This window comes from Melozone crissalis, unplaced genomic scaffold (genome assembly GCF_028551555.1).
Source record: "Melozone crissalis strain CALT ecotype California unplaced genomic scaffold, PUWL_Pcris_2 ptg000006l_1, whole genome shotgun sequence".
Lineage (NCBI taxonomy): Eukaryota > Metazoa > Chordata > Aves > Passeriformes > Passerellidae > Melozone > Melozone crissalis.
Window position 1 is genome coordinate 22,373,249 of NW_026535784.1, and position 25,390 is coordinate 22,398,638.

The 25,390-nt window shown below is 40.2% G+C and overlaps 1 protein-coding gene across 7 annotated transcripts in view; it reads left to right on the forward strand.

The window, feature by feature from the left end:
• The window catches only part of CRACD (capping protein inhibiting regulator of actin dynamics), a 127,287-nt gene that overhangs the window by 96,176 nt on the left and 5,721 nt on the right, over nucleotides 1-25,390 (forward strand). For 6 of the 7 annotated variants that reach the window (XM_054296036.1, XM_054296039.1, XM_054296037.1 and 3 more), the window contains 5 exons: nucleotides 6,643-6,778; nucleotides 16,423-16,587; nucleotides 19,086-19,154; nucleotides 20,454-20,636; nucleotides 22,014-25,296. In XM_054296036.1, the coding sequence (XP_054152011.1) occupies nucleotides 6,643-6,778; nucleotides 16,423-16,587; nucleotides 19,086-19,154; nucleotides 20,454-20,636; nucleotides 22,014-25,296 (3,836 nt within the window). The remainder of the gene's footprint in view (nucleotides 1-6,642; nucleotides 6,779-16,422; nucleotides 16,588-19,085; nucleotides 19,155-20,453; nucleotides 20,637-22,013; nucleotides 25,297-25,390) is intronic. The other variant, XM_054296035.1, reaches the window with a different exon arrangement.

Here is a 25,390-nt window from a genome sequence, read left to right on the forward strand (position 1 = left end):
CCTTTTACTAGTCTGCATATTTTTATGCTAACTGCTGAATTATTCACATCCTCAAGCTGCATTAGGATCCACTTGCAGAATTACTGTAAACCAGGGTGATGCTTCTCTTTGCACATGCTGACACTTTCTGAGATTAGACAATTAATGAATAATTACATGAAATTCATTTGTTGAGAACTGTGTAGTCCCACCCAATTACCTTCTTGTCAGGCAGCAGGAAAGGCAGAGCCACTCCCTCAGGGAAGGCAAGCAGGACACCAAGGGGATCCCAGAGCAGGAGGGGTCCATGGTCATGCTGCAGCTCCATAGCTGAGAAGGCAGGGCCAGGACCAAGCCAGGAAAATGCAAACTGAGCTCTGGATCAAAGGGTTCCGTGACCAGGCACAGTTTTGTCTGAGCTGCAGACCAACACTTCTCCAGCATGGCTCAGGCAGGGATGGATCAAAGCCTCAAGTGTGACCCTAAAGAGAGCTCCTGGACCTGTGTGTGCAGCTGGAGGCTCCAGATGAGGCTGATCAGGGAGATTAGAGCTTGTTAGTGCACTCAGGGCCTTGATACTTCCCATGGTTAATTTTATGGCCCTAATTATAATAATTTTAGTTGTATTATTAGCATGATGCATCAGATGCTTAAAGCTAGGCTTGATCTCTACTTCTAAGAAAAAGAAAATTACAGTAAGTCCATAGGTTCCAGGTCCCTTGATGACACCAGACTGGAGCTTTGCATTAAGATAATGCTGTGTGATATCTTTGAAAAGAGCAGGGCTGCTCTGAGCCTGGCTGTACAGCTTGTTGTTGGCATCAGTGGGACTCAGATGGGTCATAACAGGGAGACTGTGCCATTTTCCCAGGGTTAGTGCCCTGAAATTCAATGGTTCCTGAAGGTGATATGAATATATATTTAGAACGAATGCAGAAATTATGTCTAAGTTTACTTCATGAACAAGATTCCCTGTTGAAAAGTCTCTCTTTTGTCTGTTCAGATTGTGAGGCCCATGTTTATGGGTTTATTAATGCAATGAAGTCATGTGCTGTCTGAGCACATCTCTAACTCAGAATCATTTTGCAGCATGAACAATATTCCCCATGCAGGCATGAGTTAGAACCAAAACTCTCCTTCCAGCAGATGAAAAAGAGGACACTAAAAATATATCTCAGAATTACAATCCATTTTCCTCTATTACAGTATTAATGCATCTCTGAAATTAATAGAAAATGCAATTTGTGTTTTTCATCTCTGGCTGCCCTGGAGACATTCATGGGAGATGCAAAATGTTGATTCAGATTTCTTTCTTAAAACAAAACATCAAATAGAGGCAACCTATCACTGCACTTGTCATTTCCCTCAGGGAATATTCTGGGATGGGGTTCTCAGTTTCTTTTGAAGAGATCAATGAAGGGTCAATACCTGGCTAAACCAAATTCGTTCCTGCTTTGCATGCTTTTTAAATTTTTTATTGTTTAAAAATGGTTTTATGTTAAAAAGTTGACTTTGATCTTTAATGACTACAGAATTGGTTTCTAATGGAAATCTACAAGAGTGAAAGTCATGAGACTCTGGGTTTTTTGGACTTAGTCTCTATAAACATAAAAGAACAGAACAACTAATTCTTTCCCTTTATTTTCCAGTTTCTATTTCTAACTCTTTAATATCAGAGTGGGAGGAACATTTATGACACACTAAAGAGGCAACTGGTGGTGTGAGATTTCTGTACTCCGGTAATGCACCAGCCTGAGATTATATAAGAGCTGAGGTCTCAGTACTCCTCTCTGGAAAAGCTTCCCCTTTTTAAAGGATCACACATTTGTCTTTCAGAGAAGAAATAGCTCTGGAGAAAAATGGGGTCTAAAACCATTATAGCCACCAGTGTCAATGCAATAATGTTGCATTCTGTGCAAAAGTGGTGTCCCTGCACATGCTCTGGTGTAGTCAAGGGTGCAGACCCACAGCAGTAAATGTTGATTGGTGTCTGACTCTTTCCAACAGCTCTCCAGATACGCAGCTAGCATGGAAACTTGTGTCAGGATTTGCTCAGCTGAACCAGGAATTTCTGTGGATTTTTGAGTTCCAGTGTTTTGGGGGGATTTCATGCAAACAATGACCACTAATAAGGCACAAAAGAGGTGATAGGAACACATGGAGAGGAGGATAAAGAAAGTGTGATACCTCACCCAGTCCTGACTTGAGGTACCTAGAACTGATGGAAAATCACATCCTAAATAGGTCCATAGCAGTAGATGGCTGAGGGAGGGTCCAAAGAGGGTCTCTGTTTGTTGCATTTCATGGGACAGAAGTAAGACTTTTCCTGTAGGCTCAGGGTGGTCACATTCTACTGGGAGAGATTTGTTTCACATTTCTTCTGAGTTTCTTAGCACACAGAGGCACCTCAGCAAGAATGAGTAATGGACAAAGATAAAGAGTAAATGGAATTTAACTTTGCTTTCAGTATGAAAAAAATAGTTTTGAAAATTTGTATATTGCAATTGAAACTGGAACATGATATTTGGGTTGCAACACATCTTCAGAGAGAACATGTTCAAGGATTTGTTAAAAGTGCTTTGTATTTTGATATAGCACATCCATAATTCATGTAATTTAGTCAGGTTTCTGAAAGTGAGTCAGATGATGATTCAACTATTTTCAGCACAAACAGCCTCTGAAGTGTCATCACTGGAATTATCAACAGAAGTGCTCATAAACTGATGCCCCTGTTTTCCCACATCTCTTGGAAGTGATATGGAAGTTTGAAACTGTAACACCTTCAGCTATGGCTGTGACTGTAGCCCATATCTCTGTCAGGCTGTGAATTTGTTGAAATCCACTCCTGATATTGACATTCCTGATATTCCTTTTAACTGAAGGGAGAACAGTCTGTAAATGTGAATTGTGAGGATGTTATTGTATAAAGACTTCTGAGAAAAACTTCAGAGATGGGTAGCAGCAAGGGAAACTCAATTATTCATACTGTATTATGACTTAAAAGAAATTCAGTCTTTCCAAAAGTGGAGCATGAGCAAAGTGAAAAATGGAGTGGAAAAAGGACCTTTGTGATATAATCTGTCAAATTCGCAACTGGGAAAATGTGAAAGGATTGTGGGCTCCAAGGGAGTAAAATAAGAGCCCTTTCAGAAAGTACAAGTAGCTTGGAAATCACCTTAACTGCTATTTAAACTTGCCTGTAAAAGAAACTAGGTTACTATGATGTGTGAATATCTTTTTTCCGATGTTCTTTAGCCTACATAGATATTTAAACAAAATTCTTAAACTATTTTTACCAGTTGTTGGACATGTGGCTAGCAGAATTGCTCATTCACCCACTTCTTAAATATTCAGCATATTTGCAAAGCATTTTGAAAGGATAGAGTAGAGAGCAGTCTGGCATTAATTCTCTGTGGGGTTTCTTGTGACTGTTTCATGTTCTGACAATTTGGAGTGTGTTGTATTACAAAGTCAACAAGAAAACAAAAACTGAAACAAACCTTTCAGATACTTGTCCTCCCTTTTGTTATAAAACAAAATTGTGTGTGCCTTGTAACAAGGGAAGAGAGAGAGAGAGAGGTAGAGCAGTTGGTGTCTGGGAGAATGCTGGAGATGCTGGAAATGTTTAGCACGGTCCTAACCTGCCACTGGTACCATTGGGGGCACTTGTCAAAGACAGAGCTGGATTTTCAGTGGTGGTGTACTTATGGTTGCAGGTCACATGGAGCTGCCAAGCTGCTTCGTGTGAGCTGGTGTCCCCAAAGGAGACTTTAAATGAAATTTTGGCAACTTTTCAGGCAGGAGGAGAGACTAAAATCCCTAAAAGTGTCCTCAGGTCTGCAGCAGGGTGGGGAAGATTTTCACCCAGGCAGTCCACCAGAACTGACCTCAGCAGTTGTTCTTTTCTTCCATAGAGATTCAGGTTTTATCAGGAATTCCTACAGTCAGAGTATTCCTGCTGTTGGTCAACTGCAGTTTTGGGGTTTGAATTCCTGGCAAATTCTCTTCAGTTTCAAAGCTGCAGGTTGGCTGCTCCCAACTTCAATATTAACAATTCATTAGTAAGGTCATGAACAGCTTCCAAACAAGTCACTGAACTCTTTGGTGCCTGAATTGCAACCCTTGCCTACTAATTAGTTGTAACAAACAACACAAATATACATGAGGTGTCTGATTTTAAGTATGAGAAGCCCAACCCACTGGACAGCAGAAGGAGTGAATGGTGTTGTATGCACAGTGAGTAGCTGTGACACCAAGACTCAAGTATCTGAGCCACAGCATAGCTGGAAAAATATTTGAGAGAGGATCCTCTCTGGAGAACAATATGACCTGGACCTGCATTCTCAGCAGATCTCTCAGCTCAAAGGTAAATAGCAAACAACCAGTTCCCACTGGCCTTGCCTCCTGCACCTGCAGCAGGCTCACACACTGAACAGTGCAAGTGCAGGAGGGCTTGCCACGGGCTGGTTTGTCAGATTTTGTGTGTGTCCTTCCCACCTTGTTGAATGCAGTTCTGGAGCTTTCTGTTCAAACAAACCTACACAGTTATATGAGAAAAGCCAACTTTCACTCTGTTTCATGTCAAGCCATTCGTTTCCAGGCCTGCTAGGAATTTGTCTCTGTGTAAGGGACACTTCTCAACTTGTGCTTCACTGGTTGACTCCTGGCTGGCCCAGCAAGGCAGAGGTATTTCACTGCCATGCAATTTTCCCACAGCTCTGACTGAGTCACAGTGATTTGGTATAGAAACCTTTTTAGAAGCAGTTTAAAAATATAATTTTATGATTTCTAATAAAAGGTTTCTAAAAGAAACTTTAAAGGTGTACTACCTTTAACAGCCAGAGGCAATCGAGTTGTGGGTTTTATAAAAAAAATCTAACATAGCATATGGCATCAGTTAAATGTTCCTCTTCTTCCGTGGCTAAAAGTGTTGTGGAATATTGACCACCTCTTTCCCTGCTTGTTTGTTGGTTTGTTTCAAATTAAGAATGTTGCTCAAATATTAATCTGGATGAAAAGAGGTTTTTCAGTTAGTCTGTGATTGTATGAAAGATTAAACGATTCAGAGAACTATGTGTGTTCTCTCTCCAGAATTGGATTGATTATTTTGTGAGTGCAAAAGTATTTTATACATATATGAGAGAGAGGGAGAGGATTTGGGGGACTTTTTATCCTGTTATTTTCAGGTTACCTCCAAGAAATTCTGTTATAAAAGTCAAGAATAGTCTCTCATCTGATCACTTTCAACAGGGTTATGTAACCATATATGACACTCTCCCTTTGTAAGAAAAGATTATTGTTTGTACTTAAAATACCTCAGGGAAAAATGAGATGAAAATGTAATAAATACATTTCCAACTTATTTGTTTCCAGAGTTTGAATAGAAATATCTTGAACACTTCATGAACAATTAGAACATTTTAAAAGGCAGAAAAGTTAATATACTGATCTTAAATATGTGAAACCTGATTTTTTGTTCTTTTACTTACGTTTTTCTCTGGAAGTATAACCTGCCTTGCTTTTGCTGAAATACTTATTTATAATGTTTTTATCATATGTAGAAGGTTATGTTGGATAGATCTATATCAAAACTATATTTTTTCCCTCCAGATTGTTTTCTGAAACTATAATTGGGTTCTATAAGGTTGCCAACAGGTTATCAAAAGGAGAGATTTAGGATCTTGCAGTTGTTCTGGTTTTTGAAATTGTGGCTTTATCATGATTATAGATTATGGGCTTTTCACTTACCATGGGATATTCTAGGTGAGACAAACCATGACTTTCAAACAGATGCATTTTTCCCTCAGTGTGCCCCCAAAACTACTAGCCTTTTTTTTTTTTTTTTAATTTTAAGTTTTCTTACAATTAAATTCATTAGAATAATTTCTGGTAAATTAAACCCCTTTTTATTTCATGCCTTTGCCTGTGGACTTCAATCAGAGCCATATAACAGGTTCATTTGTGACACACCCTCCTCCTTGGCATCAGTGCTCAGTTTAGCAGCAGCACACAGGCATTTCTTGCTCTTTGTGGCTAATCAAGGACACACACCTTGGTGTAACAAGCTTCTTGGCAGTCTAGGGGTTTGGTGACAACCTTTTATTGTCAGTGTTATCATGCTCATGGCCATAGGAAGCGCTGAGTAATCAGCCAAAGGAGGCAGCTCTATGGAAGTGGCTTCCTGCACTGTAACAATTCTTTTTATGTTACAGATCTTCCTTTGCTTGGCACCTGCTGTTTTCTTTGAGCAGGAGTGGCAGTGTGTCACTCCCAAGCAGTGGCACTAAGCATGAATGCACTTTCTTAGATATGCAGTCTGGCAAGGTGTGCATCATCACCGTCTAGTCTGTATCCTGAAAGAAGCAGTTAGAATTGAGGCTTACAAGCAAAATCAGTTGAACTTCTCAACACTCCTATTAAAAACACCCAACTCTAGGTCCTTCCAAGGAGGAAGACTGTATATAAAGGAATCATGCACCTCCATTAAACTTTTGAAAACCATAAGTGTTTGGATACCCCTCCACTGAGAATGTACAAAGGTTTTATGCAGAAGGCAAGAGGTGGGGGGGAGGAATCCATACAGCAGGACAACAATGATATGAAGAGTCACTCTCATAAATGAATTGCAGCACTTACTGACTTGTTGACCGTTTTCTTTCACAGATCCTCCCATTATTCTATGGGCAGTCGAGCTTTTTCCCATGACAGTATTTTCATACCTGATGGGAGAACAGAGAGTGAACAGGCCATTCAAGCAATGTCACAGGAGAACGTTTTAGGAAAAGTCAAAATTCTTCAGGTAAGAAATTGCAAGTGGGAAAAATATTTAAAATGTGATGGAAAATGGTCTCCAGAACATGTTAAATGTGCATAAAGATGGGGTGCTTTTCCTGTAGCCTTGGGACAGTTGCTCAGCCATGTTAAGTTCTCTGGCCAAAAGCCATTGCAAGTAATTCAGATATTCTGCAGAAGTTCCAGGTTTTGGTCTTGAAAGGTACAGCAGTGATGCTGTAAACATCTGCAGAAACATCTGCACCTGTGGGACTCGTCTGAATTGAGCTCATGGTTTTGGCATGTCCTGATCTGTATGCCTCAGTCCTACAAATGTGGTAATGAGAGAAAAAAGGAAGGTTGTGTTGAGGGCAGGGAATGGCATGCAAAATAAGACTTATTTGCAAAACCAATTTAATTATATGTTTATATGTATTACATTTTTTTTCTCCTTTTTCTGACTGCACTTTCAATGGTTTTCATGGAAGGTGGATTTGTTTATCTCTCCAAAGCATAAACAACATATTTGGATATTTGCTTCTAAAGAACTTTATATGATCCACTTTCCCTTCTTTTCCAGAACTCTCTCCCATTAGTGCTTGAACTAATTTTTTGCTTTACTCCCTGTATATCTGTAAGATCCCCAGCTTTATGCTTTTCTAGACCTTGAGAGAGCTGTCCTTCAGAAACGTTTTGCACTTTATTGTTCAGGGTGCTGACATATCCTGTCAAAATGCTGATGAATTTTTAATGCTGTGCAAGTGCTGTTACCCTGAAGATGACTAGCAAAATACCATTGATTTCTCTTACTTCTGAAGTCCACCCACAATCCATCTTTCCTGGTGAGTGAGAGATCCTGAAATTGGACAGCTCTGACCTTCAGGATGGAATTGTTGCTGCCTCCTGCCCGGTGCTGTCAGCAGACAGAGCACCTGCACAGTGCTGGCCATGCTGGCTGTGGATGAGCTCTGAAGCAGAAGCCACACTAGGACATCTCCAATTCCCCTGTGCTGGCTTTTCAGCTTAAATTTCCCTGGGTCAGGTAGATTCAGTGCATTCTATTTTCCAGGCTGGAAACCATTATATTTCAAATGACTGCTGGCTCCAGGTAAAGACCTGAGGTATGTGGGCCTGCCCTACAAAGCTCACCAACTCCTTCAAGGAGCTGTGCCCTCCCTATCTGTTGGATTTGTTTTCTTGGTCTCTGTATACTAGCTTTACTCAGAATAATTTTTCATCCCAGAGGTGTTTTCTCTCATATCAAAACTCAGCTTAAATTTCTCAATGGAAATTAGTGCCTTTGCTAAACTAAGCCACTTGAGAAAAAGTATAGTTAATGCAGTGGGTAACAACCATGTTCACTGAGCAAATGCTAAATCAAGAAAATAAGAGCAAAATGTCACCCTTGAAAGTCACAAAATAAATAGCCAGTGGTACTGTCTTGCTCATGTGATCTTTGCATAAGCCTTTTTTTGGTGTGGTTAATTGCATGTATTTTAAGGGACGATATTGTTTCAGCTGTTTGATGTAAAAAATGTGCTTGCCTTTTTATTTAAAACTGAATGATGGTAGTTCATTTTTGTCATTTTAGTGTAGCTGGAACCCAGCCTGCAACATACCAGATTCATTTTTTAACTCTGATGATGGTGGTGAGAGCCACTTATTCATTCAGAAAAGGAAGGCATAAGGAGTGCAAATGACATTTTTCAGCATTTACATGTTGACACAGAACAGTCATATATTCATCTAAATGTCCATGGATTTTTTTTTTTGTAAACCCATGAAAAGCCTCCCTGCAATAGGCCCAGGGACCACTTCTTGTATCTTCAAAAATTGCTGCCCACCATGTAACTTTTCCCATTTCTCTAGCCATGACTTCTGCAACTGTTCCCTGAGTTTTAGGAAACAGTCATGCCAAAATCCCATTGCACAATTTAAATTTACCTTAGAGTTGAGTCCTAGGTCTAATGAGTTATTTTGACTATCATTCTTGTTTGAAGGTTTTATGCACTACATACCCCATCCTTTTTTTCCTGCTATTCTATGAGCCAGTGTTTGCTATATGATTTTGCAGTGACAGAAAATGTTGATGCTCTGTCTCCTGATACCAGAAGCTTCTATCAACTTTGAAACCTTTCTGCAATCTAACCCAGCAGGGAACATCTGTATTTCTTAAAGCAGTGGATTAAGAGGGGACAGTTCTCTCTTCTGAAGAGCTCTCTGCTCCTTAAGGCAATTCTGGTCAGCCTCCAGCACTACTGTGGCTTTTCCAGGCTTGTATGTCAGGGTGGAAGTGCAGCACTTCCAATTCCCATTCACCTGGCAACGTACTCTTCAGTAAGGAATTGTTGCCACAATTCCATGCCCCATTCTGACTCTAAACTTGTTGCATTCCAGATGGAGGTCAAAAGAAAATCTTCTGGAAAGCATAAATAATTTTTTTGGAAAATCCCCGCACTTACAAACCTAAGAGACAGCATGGTGAAAAGGGTTTTGAAGTCAGAATAGCAGTGCAAGCCATTTAATACTGATGGTGCTGGATCTCATGCTGGGGATCACCTAAGTGTTTCTTCCTTCTTACTTTTAATTTCTGCTGACTTCAGAGTGTTGATGAATTCACAAAAAATGTTGTGTAATGGTGCAAACTCCGTAGTAATCTGGGCAGCTGGCCAGCCCGTGCACTGGTTCAACTGCTTGTTGTGGGAATTCTCTTTCTAATTATGCATGAAAGGTAAATTAGATCTTTCTGGAATTGCTCTCATTTGGTTTTATTGATTTTCAGATTGGCAGTATTCATCTTATCATGCTTTCTGTAAATAGATTTGGTCATGTTCAAAGGTTTTGCTGTGTGCTAGAACTCAGGCTGAGAAAAGCCTGGTCTCTCATAAACCTCCAGCAGCCCTTTCGTATCCTGAAGTTATTTTGTGTTGGCTGAAGCCATTTGGTGTTGTAAAAGCAGTCTTTTCCTTGTTCTTTGGAACTGCTGAGATTTATCATTACCTAATTTTTAAGATCCAGGGTAGAAAGCCAGCCTGAACCTACTCCCAGCAAGAGGTGCTACACAGGCACTGGTACTCCTAATGTTGAACTCTTTTAGTTTCTGGGATCTGTTGCTTTACTTGTCATCCAGGGCTGTGAATGAGACACAAGGAATGTTTAAACTGTAAATCTAGCAGTGTGTCCGAAAACACCCCACAACCCAACTCTTGGAGCTTCACTTTACATCCTTCCCTTCCTGAGGTTACTGGGTGGGTTTTCTCCTCCCATCAAAGTGTCTTAAAACAATTCCCTGACATTTTGTAGCTGTGACTCTTCTTCCTACATCTGATATTTGCCAGAAATGGTCAGCAAATGAACAGAAGACAGTTTTTATTTCACACTCATAAGAACTACAGCAAGCAAAATAGAAGCTTGTTTAAAACATTGGTTTCCTGAAGCGTCTACACTGTTCTTTCCCAATTACTGTGATGATGCCATGGTGTGGCACTGCTACTGCCTTTGTTCTCCACTGCTTGCCTTCACTGAAATTATCTTGGGTCATCTGACATCTGTGTGGCTGCAGCACTCAGCTGCAAGAAATATTAAAGATTGACTGTGATATATGGCTTATGGCCTTTAGGAACTACTGGGTTACATCCTTTTTGTTTCATGTGGCCATGTAGTTTAAAAGAAACCCTCTCTGCTCTGTAAAGCTATAAAGCATCTATTTATTATACAGATATGAATTATGAGAAAACATTCTTTGTGAATCCAAACTTCTCAGTCAAATGCAAAAGGAATATTTTTAAAATTAATATTTCCCTGATTTTATAATGATTAATGACCTGTATAATTTTCTCCTTGTCAGACCTTATGACTGTACAGTTTTGGATTACATTTCTTTTAGTCATTAGCATATCTTAGCTAATACGAAGCCAGTGCTTCCCACACTGTGCATTGCACATCTGTATTCTACCAGCCTCTCCCAATGTATCTTCTGTTTCTTATTGCCCAGATCTCAACAAAGATACAAAGCTGTTTTTCAAACCTCAAAACTGTTATCTTTTACCATGATGGTCTGATTTTTTCATCATTGGGAGTGATTTTTCACTTCATGATTGCCTAGCTTTGTATTTCTTATAAGAATTATAAATTCTTATAATTGCTTTGTTGCCAGTATTTTCTAGTGCCACTGCAACCAAATTGTTTTCCTCATATTTAAAAATTCTTTTTGCTTTATAAACTGAGTTTATAATTTATTCTAAATCATTCAGGCATTTCTTGGGCAGACCCTCTTGTTCCTATGATCATAGTAATCCCTGAAAATGAGCTTCCTTTCCAATGAAAGAAAATTTTCCTTCCTTGCATTTGCTCTACTTTAGGAGAGACTGATGTGACAAATGCCACAGATGCTGAATCTTCAAGCCTCTCCACAAAATCTTCTCTTTACACATGAGCACGTGTAAGTGATCCATCACCACTGTGCACCAAAATCTTCATTCATGTCTGCATTTGTTGCAAATACACATCTCTAGAGGCCCATGTAGAGTTTGCTCCTTCACTGTTTTTCTATTTTGTACTCTCTCAAAAAGTTTCTACAAGTGTAATGCCCCTAATCACATGCTGCTCCAGCAATGGAGAGTGGAATAATTTCCTCCCTGCATCTTGTATCCAAAACATCAGTGCTAATACTTGTTATGTTCCTAATTTTCTTTATGTTTCCATGTTAATTTTATACCTGGATTATTTTCTAAAACTATACCAATATAACTTTTCACATGATGCTTTCCAGTTTATTCTCTCCTGATTTTAAAAAAGCTTATGTGGGGTATTTGATTTGTCTGGATATGCTGCAGATATGTTTGTATTAAGAAGTGGACTCACTTCCATACTTCAGCATGAATTAGGTGAACTCTCTTCTGAGCCTAGAAAAGAAATTATAAGAGAGAATATGGTAAAATGCCTTAAAATCATGAGTGGAATTGATAAAATGAATAGAGGACAATTATTCAGTCTTTCATAGCATGAGAACACATGAGCAACAGTTGAAACCAGTAATACTTCCAAATCAAAACAGATATTTCTTTAAGCAAAGTTGGACTGTATAAAAATTCCTCAGATGCCACAAATCATTGGGGCATTTACAAGTATGGGCTTAGTATAGGCTCACCCTGTTCTTATGTATTCCCAAGGCATTTGATTTTTGGATCATTCTGAGAGACTGTACAGGATCAAGTGGAATTTCAACAGTGTGCCTCTTTTTAGGACAATTAATTCAGTCATTGTTTTCCATTTATATATAACTAGAAAACTTAATTTCAATTAAACTAGAAAACTTAATTTCAATTAATTTTCGTTATATTTAGGGATTGCAAGCAGATATGAAGAGTAGATCTTTGAGCTGAAGGGGAACTATGACCAGCATTTCTTGTAAGCCTTGTTTGAATGGAATCAGCTGGAATAGTACACTCTGTTTTAATGGTTTTTAACTGAAGGGAGCAAGCAGCTCAGCAGATCCAGTTTTGGATTCAGTCCAGGCAAGAATCCCGAAGAGTGATGTAGTTTCAGGGGCCTGAATTCAACAGACAGACAAGTAGGCATGTACACAGAAGAGGAGCCAAATGGGAGTGAGAGAGGAGATGTACAGCCTGATCTGGGCTCTTTGCCAATTAATATGGAAAACTTGTTCTGTGGCATTTCCTATGCAAATGCAAAGAGTGCTTTGAAAGTCTGGGCTTTTTTTTTTTTATTAGCTGCAGGTGCCAGACAACGCAGAACAATTTTGCTTAGGAGCTTTATTCCTTAAGTTATTAATGGGAAGCTGGTGTCAGCTAAGTAGTATCACATTTTAGCAAATTATTTTGCATGAAATAGAAGTGAGCTTGTGTCATGGTCCAGTTACCAAGAAAGATTTTAAAAATTGGATGAATATAAACTTAAAATTATTTTTCTAAATTCCTAGCATTTATTCGTCTGTATTGGATGTGCAGACCTGTGCAGACCTTACTGTCACACTGAAAGCCACCCAGGTTGTGTGTGAATAGAAAAACTATCAAGAATCTTATAGAAATTTCATGAATCTTCCAGGAAAAAAAAAAAAAAAGTGGATGAGGATGAGGTAAACTTGGCTTGGATCTCATCCTAACGCTCCCCTGTGTGTGGTGCCTCCAGCCCCTGCTCCATGGTATAGGTAGTGTGTGGTAGCTGAGCTGTTTTGGGGCTGAGAAGGGTTTGTAGGTCCTGTGGAAATGTTTGTCCCCTGGCTGCAAACTGAGGGACCAGGAATTCCCACTGGAATTGATAAGGCTGGAAGTGGGAGGTGCAGGCACAGAAAGTTCATCTGTTTGCTTCTGCTCCCATTGACAGATTTCAGAGCAAGATGGTGGCTTCTGGCTGCTAAATTACAAGTCTTCTTGAACAAACCAAGACAGAGCAAGGTCCTTTGGCTGAGCCCAGTATGCATCTGTGGAGATTTTCAAAAGGCTATTTAGCCACAACTGTGCAATGGCAGAAGAACAAAATGCAATGCCTGCAACTTCTAATGACTGGCATTGCAAATAATCCTCCTTAGGCAACAATCATCCACACACTGTCATCACAGGGAATTCTTAAATACAGAGGATTTATACTTTTGTGTTCAGAAATATATGTCTAACTGAAACTTCTGAGAAATTTAAAGCAGATGCTCCGTTTCAGGGATTATGGCCTCTTCTCAGAGGTCTTCCATCTAAAATTGGTGTATTTCCATTTCTGGGTGAGACTATTTGAATGTTCTTCCAAGTAAAATTTGTGGGGGTTTCATTTTTTTTTATGGATGATGCATTTTTAGAATTTTTATGATTGACCAGGTAGAAAATGCATCAGTGTGGAATTTTTCTGAGAGGGTAATTGCATTGCATTACATTATAAGCACATTCTGAAAAAAGACCAAGAAGCAGGTTTAGCATTACTCTCTAAAAGCATTAAGAATAAATTTGCTCAGTAGTTACCATAAGCTATTTGAGATTTTGACATTTGCTCATTTGGTATTTAGTGTCAGCTTTAGAGATTAGAATGCACCAAAAGAAACTGGCCAGTGGAGAACTACTAGTGGAGCTTTTTGTTTTTTAAGATAAATCAGGATAAAATAGGCCAATAAATAAATAATACAGAGAATCACCTTCTGTTCTGAAAGGGTGAGGGTTACTAGAGTTCACTACTTTCTGCCAGAATTCCTCAGTCTTCAAACTAATTTATGCCAGTCTGAGCAAACAAATATTTAAAGCTTTGGTTTTGTTTTTTTAAAAAAAAAAACAAAACAAAACAAAAAAAAAAAAAAAAAAAAAAAAAAAAAAAAAAACCAAGAAACAGTCACGACTGTGTACAGTCCTTTAATATTGAGGATAGTATATTTCTTGGAAATACCAGGAAAATAACATTTTAAACTTTTATATACAGAAAAATACATTGTTACTGCAGAGCGCCCAAGCACCCTTGATGGCAATTAAAAAGGCCATTCTTTTTCAAGCATAGACTTTTCTCCATAAAAGTTCCACCACTGAACTCCCACCACTGAACACACACTTTTATTAAGAACTTGTCAGAAGATCAAAAGGGTAACATACCATCCCTTCATCCAAAACACACTGCAAGCAATGTTAATGTGTGCATGTTCCCACCATGAAGAGATGCACAGATCCTCAGTTTCCTAGTGGTTGCTCAGCAATGCTGATAGTTCCAGTTTTCTGCCCGGGAGAATTATTTGTCTAGGACTTTAGGAAGAAGAAAAGAGCAATCTCAACTTAGAAAATACACTATCAAATTAAGATTTTTTTTTTTCTGAAATGACTTTATCCTGATTCTAATATTTAGAAGGCCTGCAAGAGTAGAGCAGAATTAAAGGCCTCACATGATCTCATACAGAGCATTTTGCCCCTTCCAGCTCCCATGTACACAATGGAAGCATGTGCGACTTCAAGTCAGAGAGCTGCACTGCTAACACAAAAGCCTGCATGGACTTGGTGAAACCCTTGCCTTTAGACTATGCCAGTAATCCAGGTGGGAATGAAAGTTTGCCATTCAGAGCTGCCCATTATGCCAAAATGCTTTAGGACTCGAATTTCACTACTTTCTGCCAGAATTCAAATGGGCATAAATTACTGACTCACTGAGGAGACTGAGAAAAGTTATTCTAGTTTAATAACCTGACTATGAGGAGGTTTTGCATGTAATTTTTGTTTTAATGGTTCAGTACAGAAAACTCTTTCAAACAAAAACTCTATGTTTTTGGGATAGTATGGATAAACTTGATATAAGAGTCTAACCCACTGGGAACTATGGCAAGAAAGACTAATTGACCTGAATTCCTTTAGAGGATATCTTTCCTTAACAAATCCTCACGTGTGCATTGTGTTACTGATTCTATGCTGTAGGAGAAAAAAAATAATCTTTGCTTTACCTACTATCTACTCCAATCTTCCACAGCTCTCAGCAGCAAACTTCTCTTAGGGTATTGTGTAAGTACCTGACATTTCCCCTGAATAGAAGCTGCACAGTTGAATTACTTATTCATAGTATCACAAGACAAAAATGGGGGATTCCCTTTGGAGAATTTTCTGTCCTTGAAAAACAGCAAAGCAGGAAAATAACTCCGCAGTCCCTTCCTTCCTAATTGAGAATGATTCTCTGAAATATTTCCAGAAAAGAATATATTCATAAATGTTCCTTGCTCCGTTTGCTCCTTCTAGAGACCTTCTCTATTTTGCAAAAAGTTCACATTCAAAGTCTGTGTGGTACATGTCTGTGCAGTAGCCAGGGCTGTAATTCCTTTAACTCACCCTGCTAGAGGACACTTAGTACATGCTTCTTATTTTATTAATCTTATGCTTGATGTAATTCAAGAGTTACTTCCTTGTAACCCTTGACAGAAGATTGCTACAACATGGAAAATAAATGGTGGGAAAGCTTTTTTTATCCATCCATCCATCCATCTCTTGCATGTCCCCTGCCTAAACTTCTTTGTGCAACAGCAGGGAGTGGCAGGGCTCGTGAGCATGAGCAGACATGAGTTTGTATATTCTTCCTATGAGAGCAAGCATTTAAAAGAGCTGGGTTTCCCCTGCTTTGAGAATTTGCTTCTCTAAGGCAGGGCTGTGCCAAACCCTTAGCATTTAAAACTCATGATTAAACATTACAATAAGGATACCTTTTAGAAATACAAATGCATGAGATGCAGGGTTTGGGGGCTAGAAAAGAAAAAGGTTGCCTTTTGGGTTAGTTTAGTTTCTCACTATACACTTTTCTCATAAGCTTAAGCTTCACAACAATAAGGCTTCATAATTAGCTTTTATAAACAAAAGTTTTAACCTACAACATAGATTTTAAAAAAAGATGAAGTGTTTTAAAACTCACAGTAAATTTTCAAAAGTTGGCAACATTGTCAGGAACTTTGATTGATCATCCAAAATCAGAAGCCATGTAGTAAATTCCTCACTTTAATCACCTTGTGGGGAGAAAGAAAAAAGAGTGCCCACCATGTTGCAACAATGTGAGCCTCAGGATGGTTGTTTTGGTGTTTTTTTGTCTAGAGTCAGAAGTTGCCCAGAATATTTCTGTGCAGCTTTCAGGCAGAGAAGGGGCACTTGCTGGACTTGACTTGTTTTGCTTGTAATATAAATACCTATTTTGTTTGTTTTATTTTTCTTGGTTTTTCAGCAACAGTTGGCCAAAAATATAAAATTTGGGCAGCCCCCACAAATGACAATTTCTGCAAGGACGATGGGGGAAGCAAATGCCAGTACAGAAGATGATGCACTGCTCAGCAGCCCCATGGAGACTGAGGCCCAGCAGGACACTGTGATCTCAGACTGCAGTAACAAAGTAAGCCCTTCACATTGACGTGTCCATGGCACTGGAGCAGTGCTAAAGCAGCAAAGTCCACTGAGGTGTAGCAGATGTTTCCACTGAGGCGTAGCAGATGTTTCCAGTGAGGCATAGCAGAGCTCAGTGGGCTATTTTACATGGGAGGGATCTCTCAGCTGGTGCTTCTTGGCCTGGTGGGAAGCATGCTCCTGGCATCCTGAGCCAGGTCACACAGAATTACTGGTTTGAGTGTTTGCTCTGAGCTTCCAGCAGTGCAGACATTACTTCCAGCATAGCTAGAACACAGGCATTTTTTCTAATACAGAAAACATTTTAAAGTATGGACTTCCCAGCAAGGATAGTTGTTCACAGCATCAAATACCAAAAAGGAAAATAATTTCAAAATGAGAGGTGTGTGAAGCCTAAGCCTGTAAAATCCTAGGTCTTAGAGTCATATTTCTCAAGGACAGAAACCAAAGGTGAGAAAGGGGGAGAAGCATTTTGAATGCTTCCTAAAATCTAACTTCCCGTAAAATTCAAATTATTATTCATGGAGGTTTTGATGCTGTGGGCATTTAGGTGTCCAGAAGGGTCTTTTTCAGACACTGAAGAAACACGGTGAGTGAGGAAAGGTCTCTGGAAAGCCTCTAAGGCAAGACTGGTTGAGTGTGTTGCTGTAATGGCAGAAAGGAGTACAGTGACAACCTTCCTTGCCAGGGGGCTGGCTTTGTGCCTGGGAACCCTTGGGAAAGGCATCCAGCACCCAGGACATACACATGGCCTTTAGGATCCTGGGGCACCAGGGCATGAGCCTGCACTCATGTCGCTCACACTCGTGCTGGCTGTGTGAAAGGCCAAGGCAGCAAGGGCCCTGTGCAACCCATGCCTGTGTTCAGCCAAACACACTGAAGGGACATTTGTGGCTGAGCTGGCCTAAATTCTTCATTAGTCTTTAATGGACAACAGGTCCTCTGTGACCACTTCTTTCATGGTTGTGGCTCAGTCTGCCAGGGCGTCAGGCATTTGGGTAGGACCTGCACACTCACACATCTCCCTTTGTGATCTGGAAAGATAAAAATTAAACCAAATTAAGGTATATTTTTTTTTGCCTAGCAAGTACTCCCTCTGGTGCGATCAGGTAAGGTGAATCAAGAGCATCCCCTGTGCCTCAGAGCACAAAGTGTGCAGTGAGACTGTGGACAGGTTTTGACAATGCACTGTCTCTACCCTGGTGCTGGGAGAGTCTGTGTTTGAGATAAACACAGATTGTCTGCAGACAGCCTTCTTCCTGGGTCCTGCAGGAGACCCTAGCGTCACCTGGTGACTTCCAGCTCAAAGGATACAATAGCTCAAGCACTAAAACCTGCTAGAGTGTTTTTATGTAACACAAAGGGAGAAATTCAGTTCTTTCCAGCTACTCTTTATAATTTCAAGTTTTCAAAACAAAATTAACATCCCTTGCACAATTCTTTCTCCAAATACTGAAGGAGCATCTATCCCTGCTCAGAGGCAGTTTGTAGACACAAACAAAACAATTTTCCATGGATAGTGCCAGCCAGAGCACTCCGTACTTTCCTTTTGTTTCTGCACACTACTAATTACCTGTGTTATCAGAGAATTCTGGTGCATGGCAGCTTCCATGCTTTCTGCTCTTGTCTCATCTGCTGGCCTTGTAACTCCTTGGCATGTGTATCTGCATAGGTCTTGGGGGATGGGGTGGCTCCTGTCAAAAATTGGTGACCAGGACCACATAGATCTGCTCTGCTTTGTGCAGATTTCCTGTGGTGCTCTGTGACTTCTGATTTTCCCAACGAGTAAAGTGGATTGGTAGCAGGAGTTCTGGGTTTAATTTAACCTGTAGTTGTGAAGCTGAGCTTTTAGCCTTGCTATTAACAACCAGTGGTGTAATGGGATCCCAGCACACATTAGGTTGTGAAGTAATACTGTGATAGTAAACACCCCAATGTTTCTGGCTGTGATGAATGCTGCTTCAAGCCCTGTGCCTTGACAATTCCTCACCATGATGGCTTGGAGAGGGACAGTAGCTAAAGAGTCGTAGTTCTCCAGGCTTCCATGGCTCTGGGGGGCTGTTGTCTCTCTAAGGACAACAGCCTTAGAGGCTGTTGTCCTCATCAAGGACATGGAGTTGAAACTCCTTGCAGCACAGGTAATGCCTGAACAGGCTAGTATCTTTTTTTCCTTATATGTAAGTTAGGAGAAAATAAAATCATTAAGACCTGATCAAAATCCTACAAAGCTGTGCTCTTTCTTTTGTTTTGGAAACTGATTATCTTGTTAAGGAAGCCTGAGTGTTTTGCTTTTTGTAGTGCAGTGATTCAAAGAGCAGTGAAGCCAAGCTCAGAGCATGTAGGAACAAGAATTGCTTATCCATCAGTCCTGAAGGGATAGGAAAGATGGAAAAATCCTATCCTAACATACATGATTTCACAAGTCCTTTGAATCATAATTAATTGATCTTTTCCATTTTAATACTTGTTTGTGGTAATCTTTTCTAGTCCGCTGACACTCCAGATTTCTTGAGAAAAATGAATTTTCTTGGAACAGGATATGAAATGGAAGAAAAGGTAAAAAAACTTTCGTACTTGGTTTGCACTGAGATACATTCTAATTTTAGATATTAGAAGCCTGACAGTTTCTGTTTTCATACATTGTTTGACTGATCATCCAATATTTTGTGAATGCTGTGCACTTTTGGAGCTAGCAATAACTAAGACTGAGAAATCTTAAGAGCTGATTGCAGGAAACAGCAGAACCCAGTCTCTGCCAGTCTTGCAGCATTCCTCTATTTGATGTATTAATCACAGAGTCATAATTTTCATAAGTACTTCTAATACTTTGTTATGCCTGCATGTAATTCAATAAGCATATGCAAAATGTTCCCTCAGCTTTTAAGTAATTGGCTCCCTGATTAGCATATGTTTAACCTCAGAAGATTACAGAGCTGTCTTGAAAACAATGTATGTGATTTCTTTCCTTACAGAAGATGTTTTCCCCCCCTTTTTTTTCTCTGTCTTCTTTTTCCATTTGTGTTATGCCAAATGCAAGTCTTGGGATGATAGTTTGATGACTTATGGAAGAGACAGATGACAGGCTCATTCTTACATGCCTAGACATACAGTTCCACTATTTATTCACAACTAGAGTCTCACTGAATCCCTTTGCTTATATTTGCACTTTCTGAACCCAAGTATTTGAAGGGCACCAGAAATAAAGCACCCATCAAAGCCAATGTTGTCTTACTTTAGTATTTTGCTGTTTGTAGCTGTCTTGGACAATTCCACATGGCTCTGGAGGGAAGGTTTTCCACAGGCACTGTGCCAGTCAGAAATCCAATGCTGCAGTCATCTCCCATGCAGAAAGTATAGCTCTGTAGCTGTTCTATTATGAAGCTTAGATAAGTCAATCTGATTTGCTTCTGCCTAAATCTAAATTATTTAAAGATGTAGATCTTTTTTTCCCAGTAAGCAAACTTTAAAATGTCCCAGTGTTTGATGTTGCTTAAAACCTTGCCTGTGCCTTTCCCATTCCCAACAAGTTCAGAGTGGAGCTAAACTGTGAAAAAACTTCAATAGAATCATCTAAGTAATTTTTATGTGAAAACTATAAAAATATGTAGTACTGAAAATAGGAAAATATTAGAACTGCAACTTTTATGTCCAAAGTATGTAATTTGTATAATGGAAAGCCAAGGTTTCTAATTTTTTCTTCTAATAATTCTTTTGAATTCAAACCTGCAAAGATGCGTGTGTGTGTGTGTGTGTGTGTGTGTGTGTGTGTGTGTGTGTAATTTATTTATTTATGTATTTATTTATTTAGTGGACAAATAGCTTAATAATGGTTTCTTGTGTTTGTGATACAAACAGCTCACTCCAATGAAGTCAGCTCGGCCAAAAAGGCAGTTTTCCTGTTCTGGCACAATTGAAACAATCAATTTGGATTCAGTTCCTCAGGCTCTTGCTCGTCTGGACAACAGTGCAGCTAAGCACAAACTGTCAGTGAAGCCAAAAAAGCAGAGGATGTCAAGACAGCACAAGAGATTGACAAAGGTATTAAATGACTGGCCAAACAGTGAGAGGAGGGAGATTACTTTTGAAACTGGGTACAAAATAACCATAACAGGATCTATAGGCAGAGATCTGATTAACACTGTTATTTATCTGAAACTCCAGCTGGAGAGAAGATGCAAAGAAGTTTTCATATTGCCAGCTGAGACAACTACTTATTAATTCTGAAGTTCTTCCACTAGAATTTTACATTATGAGAGTTTTCTGATTCTAGTTTTTCTAGTAAAAACTTTAGGTCATAAAGGCCTGAAGATACGTGCTTCTGTTAATGCTGCTCTGATATAGGCAATCAGATAGTGCAAAATTTGGTTGGGAAAAAAATCAGATTCTCTCAATTGGGCATGGATTCTGACAGGGGTAATAGCTTTGCCTTATAAGAAGGAATAAGACTTGAGCAATGTAGCTCTTGCAACAGCTATAGAGAGAAATATAAAGTTGTAGCTTTGTGCACTTACTGCACATCTGTTTTGATTTTTATCCTAACATCTTATTCGTTCTTGTAAATGGGACAAGAGTATTCAACTACACAGGGCTCAGGAGAGGCCACTTCCCTTTTTTCTGCACCACTGTGCTTGCATGTATCACTTTTGTAATAAAGAAATTAAATTTAAACCTCTTGTTTATACAATGGTTAACTGAAGCCAAACGGTGGCTCAGCAAATGATAGCTGGACAGGACATTAGCTGAGCTGTTTTCCAAAGGGAAGCACTCTTCAGGCGCAGAACAGAGTAGTATTCCTGGGAAGCTCTGGCTGTGCTATCCATACATGTTCCCATGGTTCCTACAATAGTACTGGAGTCTCAACACAGCTAATGAGGAAGATATCCTGGCTCAGGATTTGTGAAAAGAAAGCAAATTGTGTTTCCCTGAGGAGTGTTCTTTCCTGGCTAGCTTTGCAGAGCTTTTCTCTGCAGGCAACAGCTCTGTCTCTGCAAGTATCAAATTTGAAATGAAAGAACTGGCAAAACAATGCCCCTAAGCAGGCATTAATTATTTCAGGCTTAAAGGATGGAGTTCTAAGTAGCAGAAGAATAGGCATATGAAACTCCTGCTCTGTTCCTTGGGCTTCTGCATATTTAAAATGGCAGGCCCCAATGAACACCAAATAGTGATTCAATATTTGTTGTTATACTGCTGTCACTCTTGGGATGTTTTCTTTCTTTTAAAGGCTATCATTGGAATAGGGGAGAGACATGGGATCTATGATGATGTAATCCATAACTTGGGGTGGGATATGTTGGCTCATCTAAATCACTGTTCAAATTGGGATTTTTTTGCATTTGCAACTCTTGGTTCACTGTGAAGGATAACAAGCCAACAGGCAATGTTCAGTAACTCCAAACTTGTCTCCAATTTTAGGGATCACAAAGTTTAACAATAACAGAATTTGAGCCAGAGGACCTAGAAACTCAGCTGTATGAGGACATATACCCAGGTTATAATGGACGCTTCACAGCAGACAAGCTAATCCAGGACAGAGATGAGCAGAAGCAGCTTCAGCTGGCAGAGGAAAAAAGAATTGAAGATCACTTGGGTATCATTGAAGCTGAAAGGATAAGACAGATTGTAGAAATGGAAGAACAAAGAGAAATGGAAGAAAAAAGGTGCCAAGAACTTGAGGAGATGCGAAAAGAACAGGAAAAAAGACGCTGTGAAGAAGAGAGGAGGCAATACCTCCTTGAAGAAGAGACATTGAAAATAGAAGAGCAAACATGCCATAAAGAAGAAAGAAGACTGATGAAGGCTGAAAAAAGGCAAGAGCTGGAGAATCAGATGCAGAAGGAGTTGGAGGAACAACAAAGACAAAACCTTGAGGAGAAGAGGCACTGGGAAGTGGAGGAACAACAGAGACAAGAACTGGAGGAGCAGAAGCTCAAGGAACAGGTGGAACAAGGACAAGAGCTGGAGGTGCAGAAGCTCAAGGAACAGCAGGAACAACAGAGACGAGAGTTGGAGAAGCAGAAGCTCAAGGAACAAGAAGAGCAACAGAGGCAAGAGCTGGAGGTGCAGAAACTCAAGGAACAGGAGGAACAACAGAGACGAGAGTTGGAGGAGCTGGAGCTCAAGGAACAGGAGGAGCAACAGAGACAAGAGCTGGAAGTACAAAAGGTCAAGGAACAGCAAGAGCATCAGAGACGAGAGCTGGACAGGCAGCAACACCAGCAAAGGGAGGAACAGCAGAGACTAAAGCAGGAGGAAGAGAAGAACCAGGAACAGAGAGAGCAACAGAGACGAGAGCTGGAGGAGCAGAAGCACCAGGAACAGGAAGAGCAGAGATGTCAGGAACTGGAGGAGCAGAAGCATCAGGAATGGGAAGAGCAGAAGCACAAGGATCTGGAGGAGAAACACAGACAAGAGCTGGAGGAGCAGAAGAGACTAGCACCGAAAGAATTAAAGCAACATGAGACTGAAAAAGAGAGTCAAAAGGAAGAAGAAAGAAACTGGCTGGAGGAACAAACAGAGCTCAAGAAAGAAAATAAGGAAGAAATACAGCAACAAGAACTAGAAGAGAAAGAGCTTGAAGAAGCTGAAATAAAACTAAAGCAGGAGAAAGAGCCTCAGAGCCTCAAACAAGAGAAGAAACAGGAGGAACAAAGACAGCATTTGAAGGAGAAAGAAAAGACAGAGAAGGAACAACCCCAGCAAGTGACAGACAAGAAAAAGAAACGGGAAGAGCAGAGGAAACACAAACTCACAAAACAAATGCACATGGAAAGTTCAGACTGTGTACTACAAGATGAACTGAAGCAGCAAAAGGAACAAAATGGGCATGAGCAGAAGGTAGACACAGAAGGACAAAATCTTCAGCCAAAACAAGAAAAATCCTTGGAACAGCCACAGGAAAAAGATCAGTTGTGTTCTGCTGGAGGGGCTGCTCGGCATCCAGCAGAGGAGAAGATCCAAGAAGGATCAAGTTTCCAAAAAGTCAAACAGCCAGAAAAAGGAACTAAAACAGCAGAAGAAATACTAGCCCAGAAACTGAAAAAAGAAGTTGAGGCTCAGGAGCAAAAACGCATAGGGGAAGAACTTCGGTGGCAAGAGGTAGATGAAAGACAAATGGCATCCAGACCCTTCACATTTCAAGTGTCTTCTGGAGATAAACAGATCATATTTCAGAAAGTAAATCTGAGTCCTGTTATGCCCATCAAAGGAGCAGGACTTTCTTCTCCATCTGTCAAAGACTGCAGGGTGCACACTACCAGTAAGGGCTCTCATTCCCTCCCATCATCTGTGTGTGTACCCCACACAGCTATTTTGGTTACTGGAGCACAGCTGTGTGGCACAGCAGTGAACTTGAACCAGATTAAGGACACGGCTTGCAAATCATTACTTGGCTTAACAGAAGAGAGGAAAACTGTGGATATTCCCTCTCCAGAGAAGTCCGAGAGAAAAAAACAGGATCCCAAACCCAGCAGCAGTAAAATGAAACACGCACAAGAGGCATTGAACAACCAGGCTGTACTGGCTGAGTGGGCCTCTATCCGCTCCAGGATCCTAAAGAATGCAGAAAACAATAAATATAATGAGAGAGACCGAGGAACTGCCTGCAGGCACAGTGATGACTGGACACCCCGAGGGGGACGCGGTGCTCCCCATGGCAACTTGAGGAAAACCCTCTCTGCCAATGCAAAGTTCTCAATAACACCAGCATGGCAGAAATTTTCAGATGCTTCAAAAACCAATTCAGATACTGAGAGTGTAAATGTGGCAAAAGGCAATGAAACAGTGGCTGTGGGGAGAACCACTGGCTCATCTGCTGATTCGAAGGAGGATGTGGTTTCCACTTTTAAGGATCACTTAGCTGAAAAGCTTAAAGAGAAAATGGAAACTCATAGGGAAGTGACAGACAACACTGAAGGCTGTAAATTTGCAAAAGATCTTCCATCATTTCTTGTTCCAAGTTTTCCACATTCTATGGGGAAGGAATTACCCCAGCCAGAACTTCCCAATGCTCTGGAAAATCAGCAGAGTAACAGCACAAAAAAAGCAGATAGACCATCACCAAATGGAGAAGAAAATGTTTCTCCTTTTGGGATAAAGTTACGAAGGACAAACTACTCTTTACGTTTTCATTATGATCAACAGGTAGAGCAAAAGAAAAAGAAAAGATACAGTGCAGGAGATAGTTTTGATGGTGTGCCTGACCCACTTACCTCAACAGAAGGAGAGAAAGAATCCTCTGTTTTCACTTCACAAGAAAGTACCTCTCCTGGCACTGGGAGAGCAAACATCCCTGGTAATTTAAAAGAGTCTTCAGTTACTGTGGTGGAGTTTTCAGCACCTGTGGGCACACCAGCCACCAGCCAGAGCGCTCTACCTGCTCATGAGAAACCTGCATGCAAGTCCCTGGTCCCACAGAAACCTGCTTTAGCTCCAAAGCCCACCAGCCAGACCCCACCATCATCTCCTCTCTCCAAAATGAACAGATCAAACCTATCTGAAATGCTGGGGCAAAGGGTGGCTAAAGCTGAATCAGAAGGTGGCTGGAGAAAGGAAGACAGAGCAAATGCAGCCCAACCCATACCATCCAATGACTACAAAAATGAAGAGGAAGAAGTCAAAGAAAAGAAGTCATTTTTCCCATCTCTAAGTATTCCATGGAGAGAAAAAAATGACAAAAAGCCTGAGCCATTGAAGAAAGGTATGTATTTCTTAAAGCAAATTTAGTTATTGTCTACATTTCCAAAATGAGATACTGGAGGTCCAGAGGAAGACATTTAGTCTTAAGTTATAAT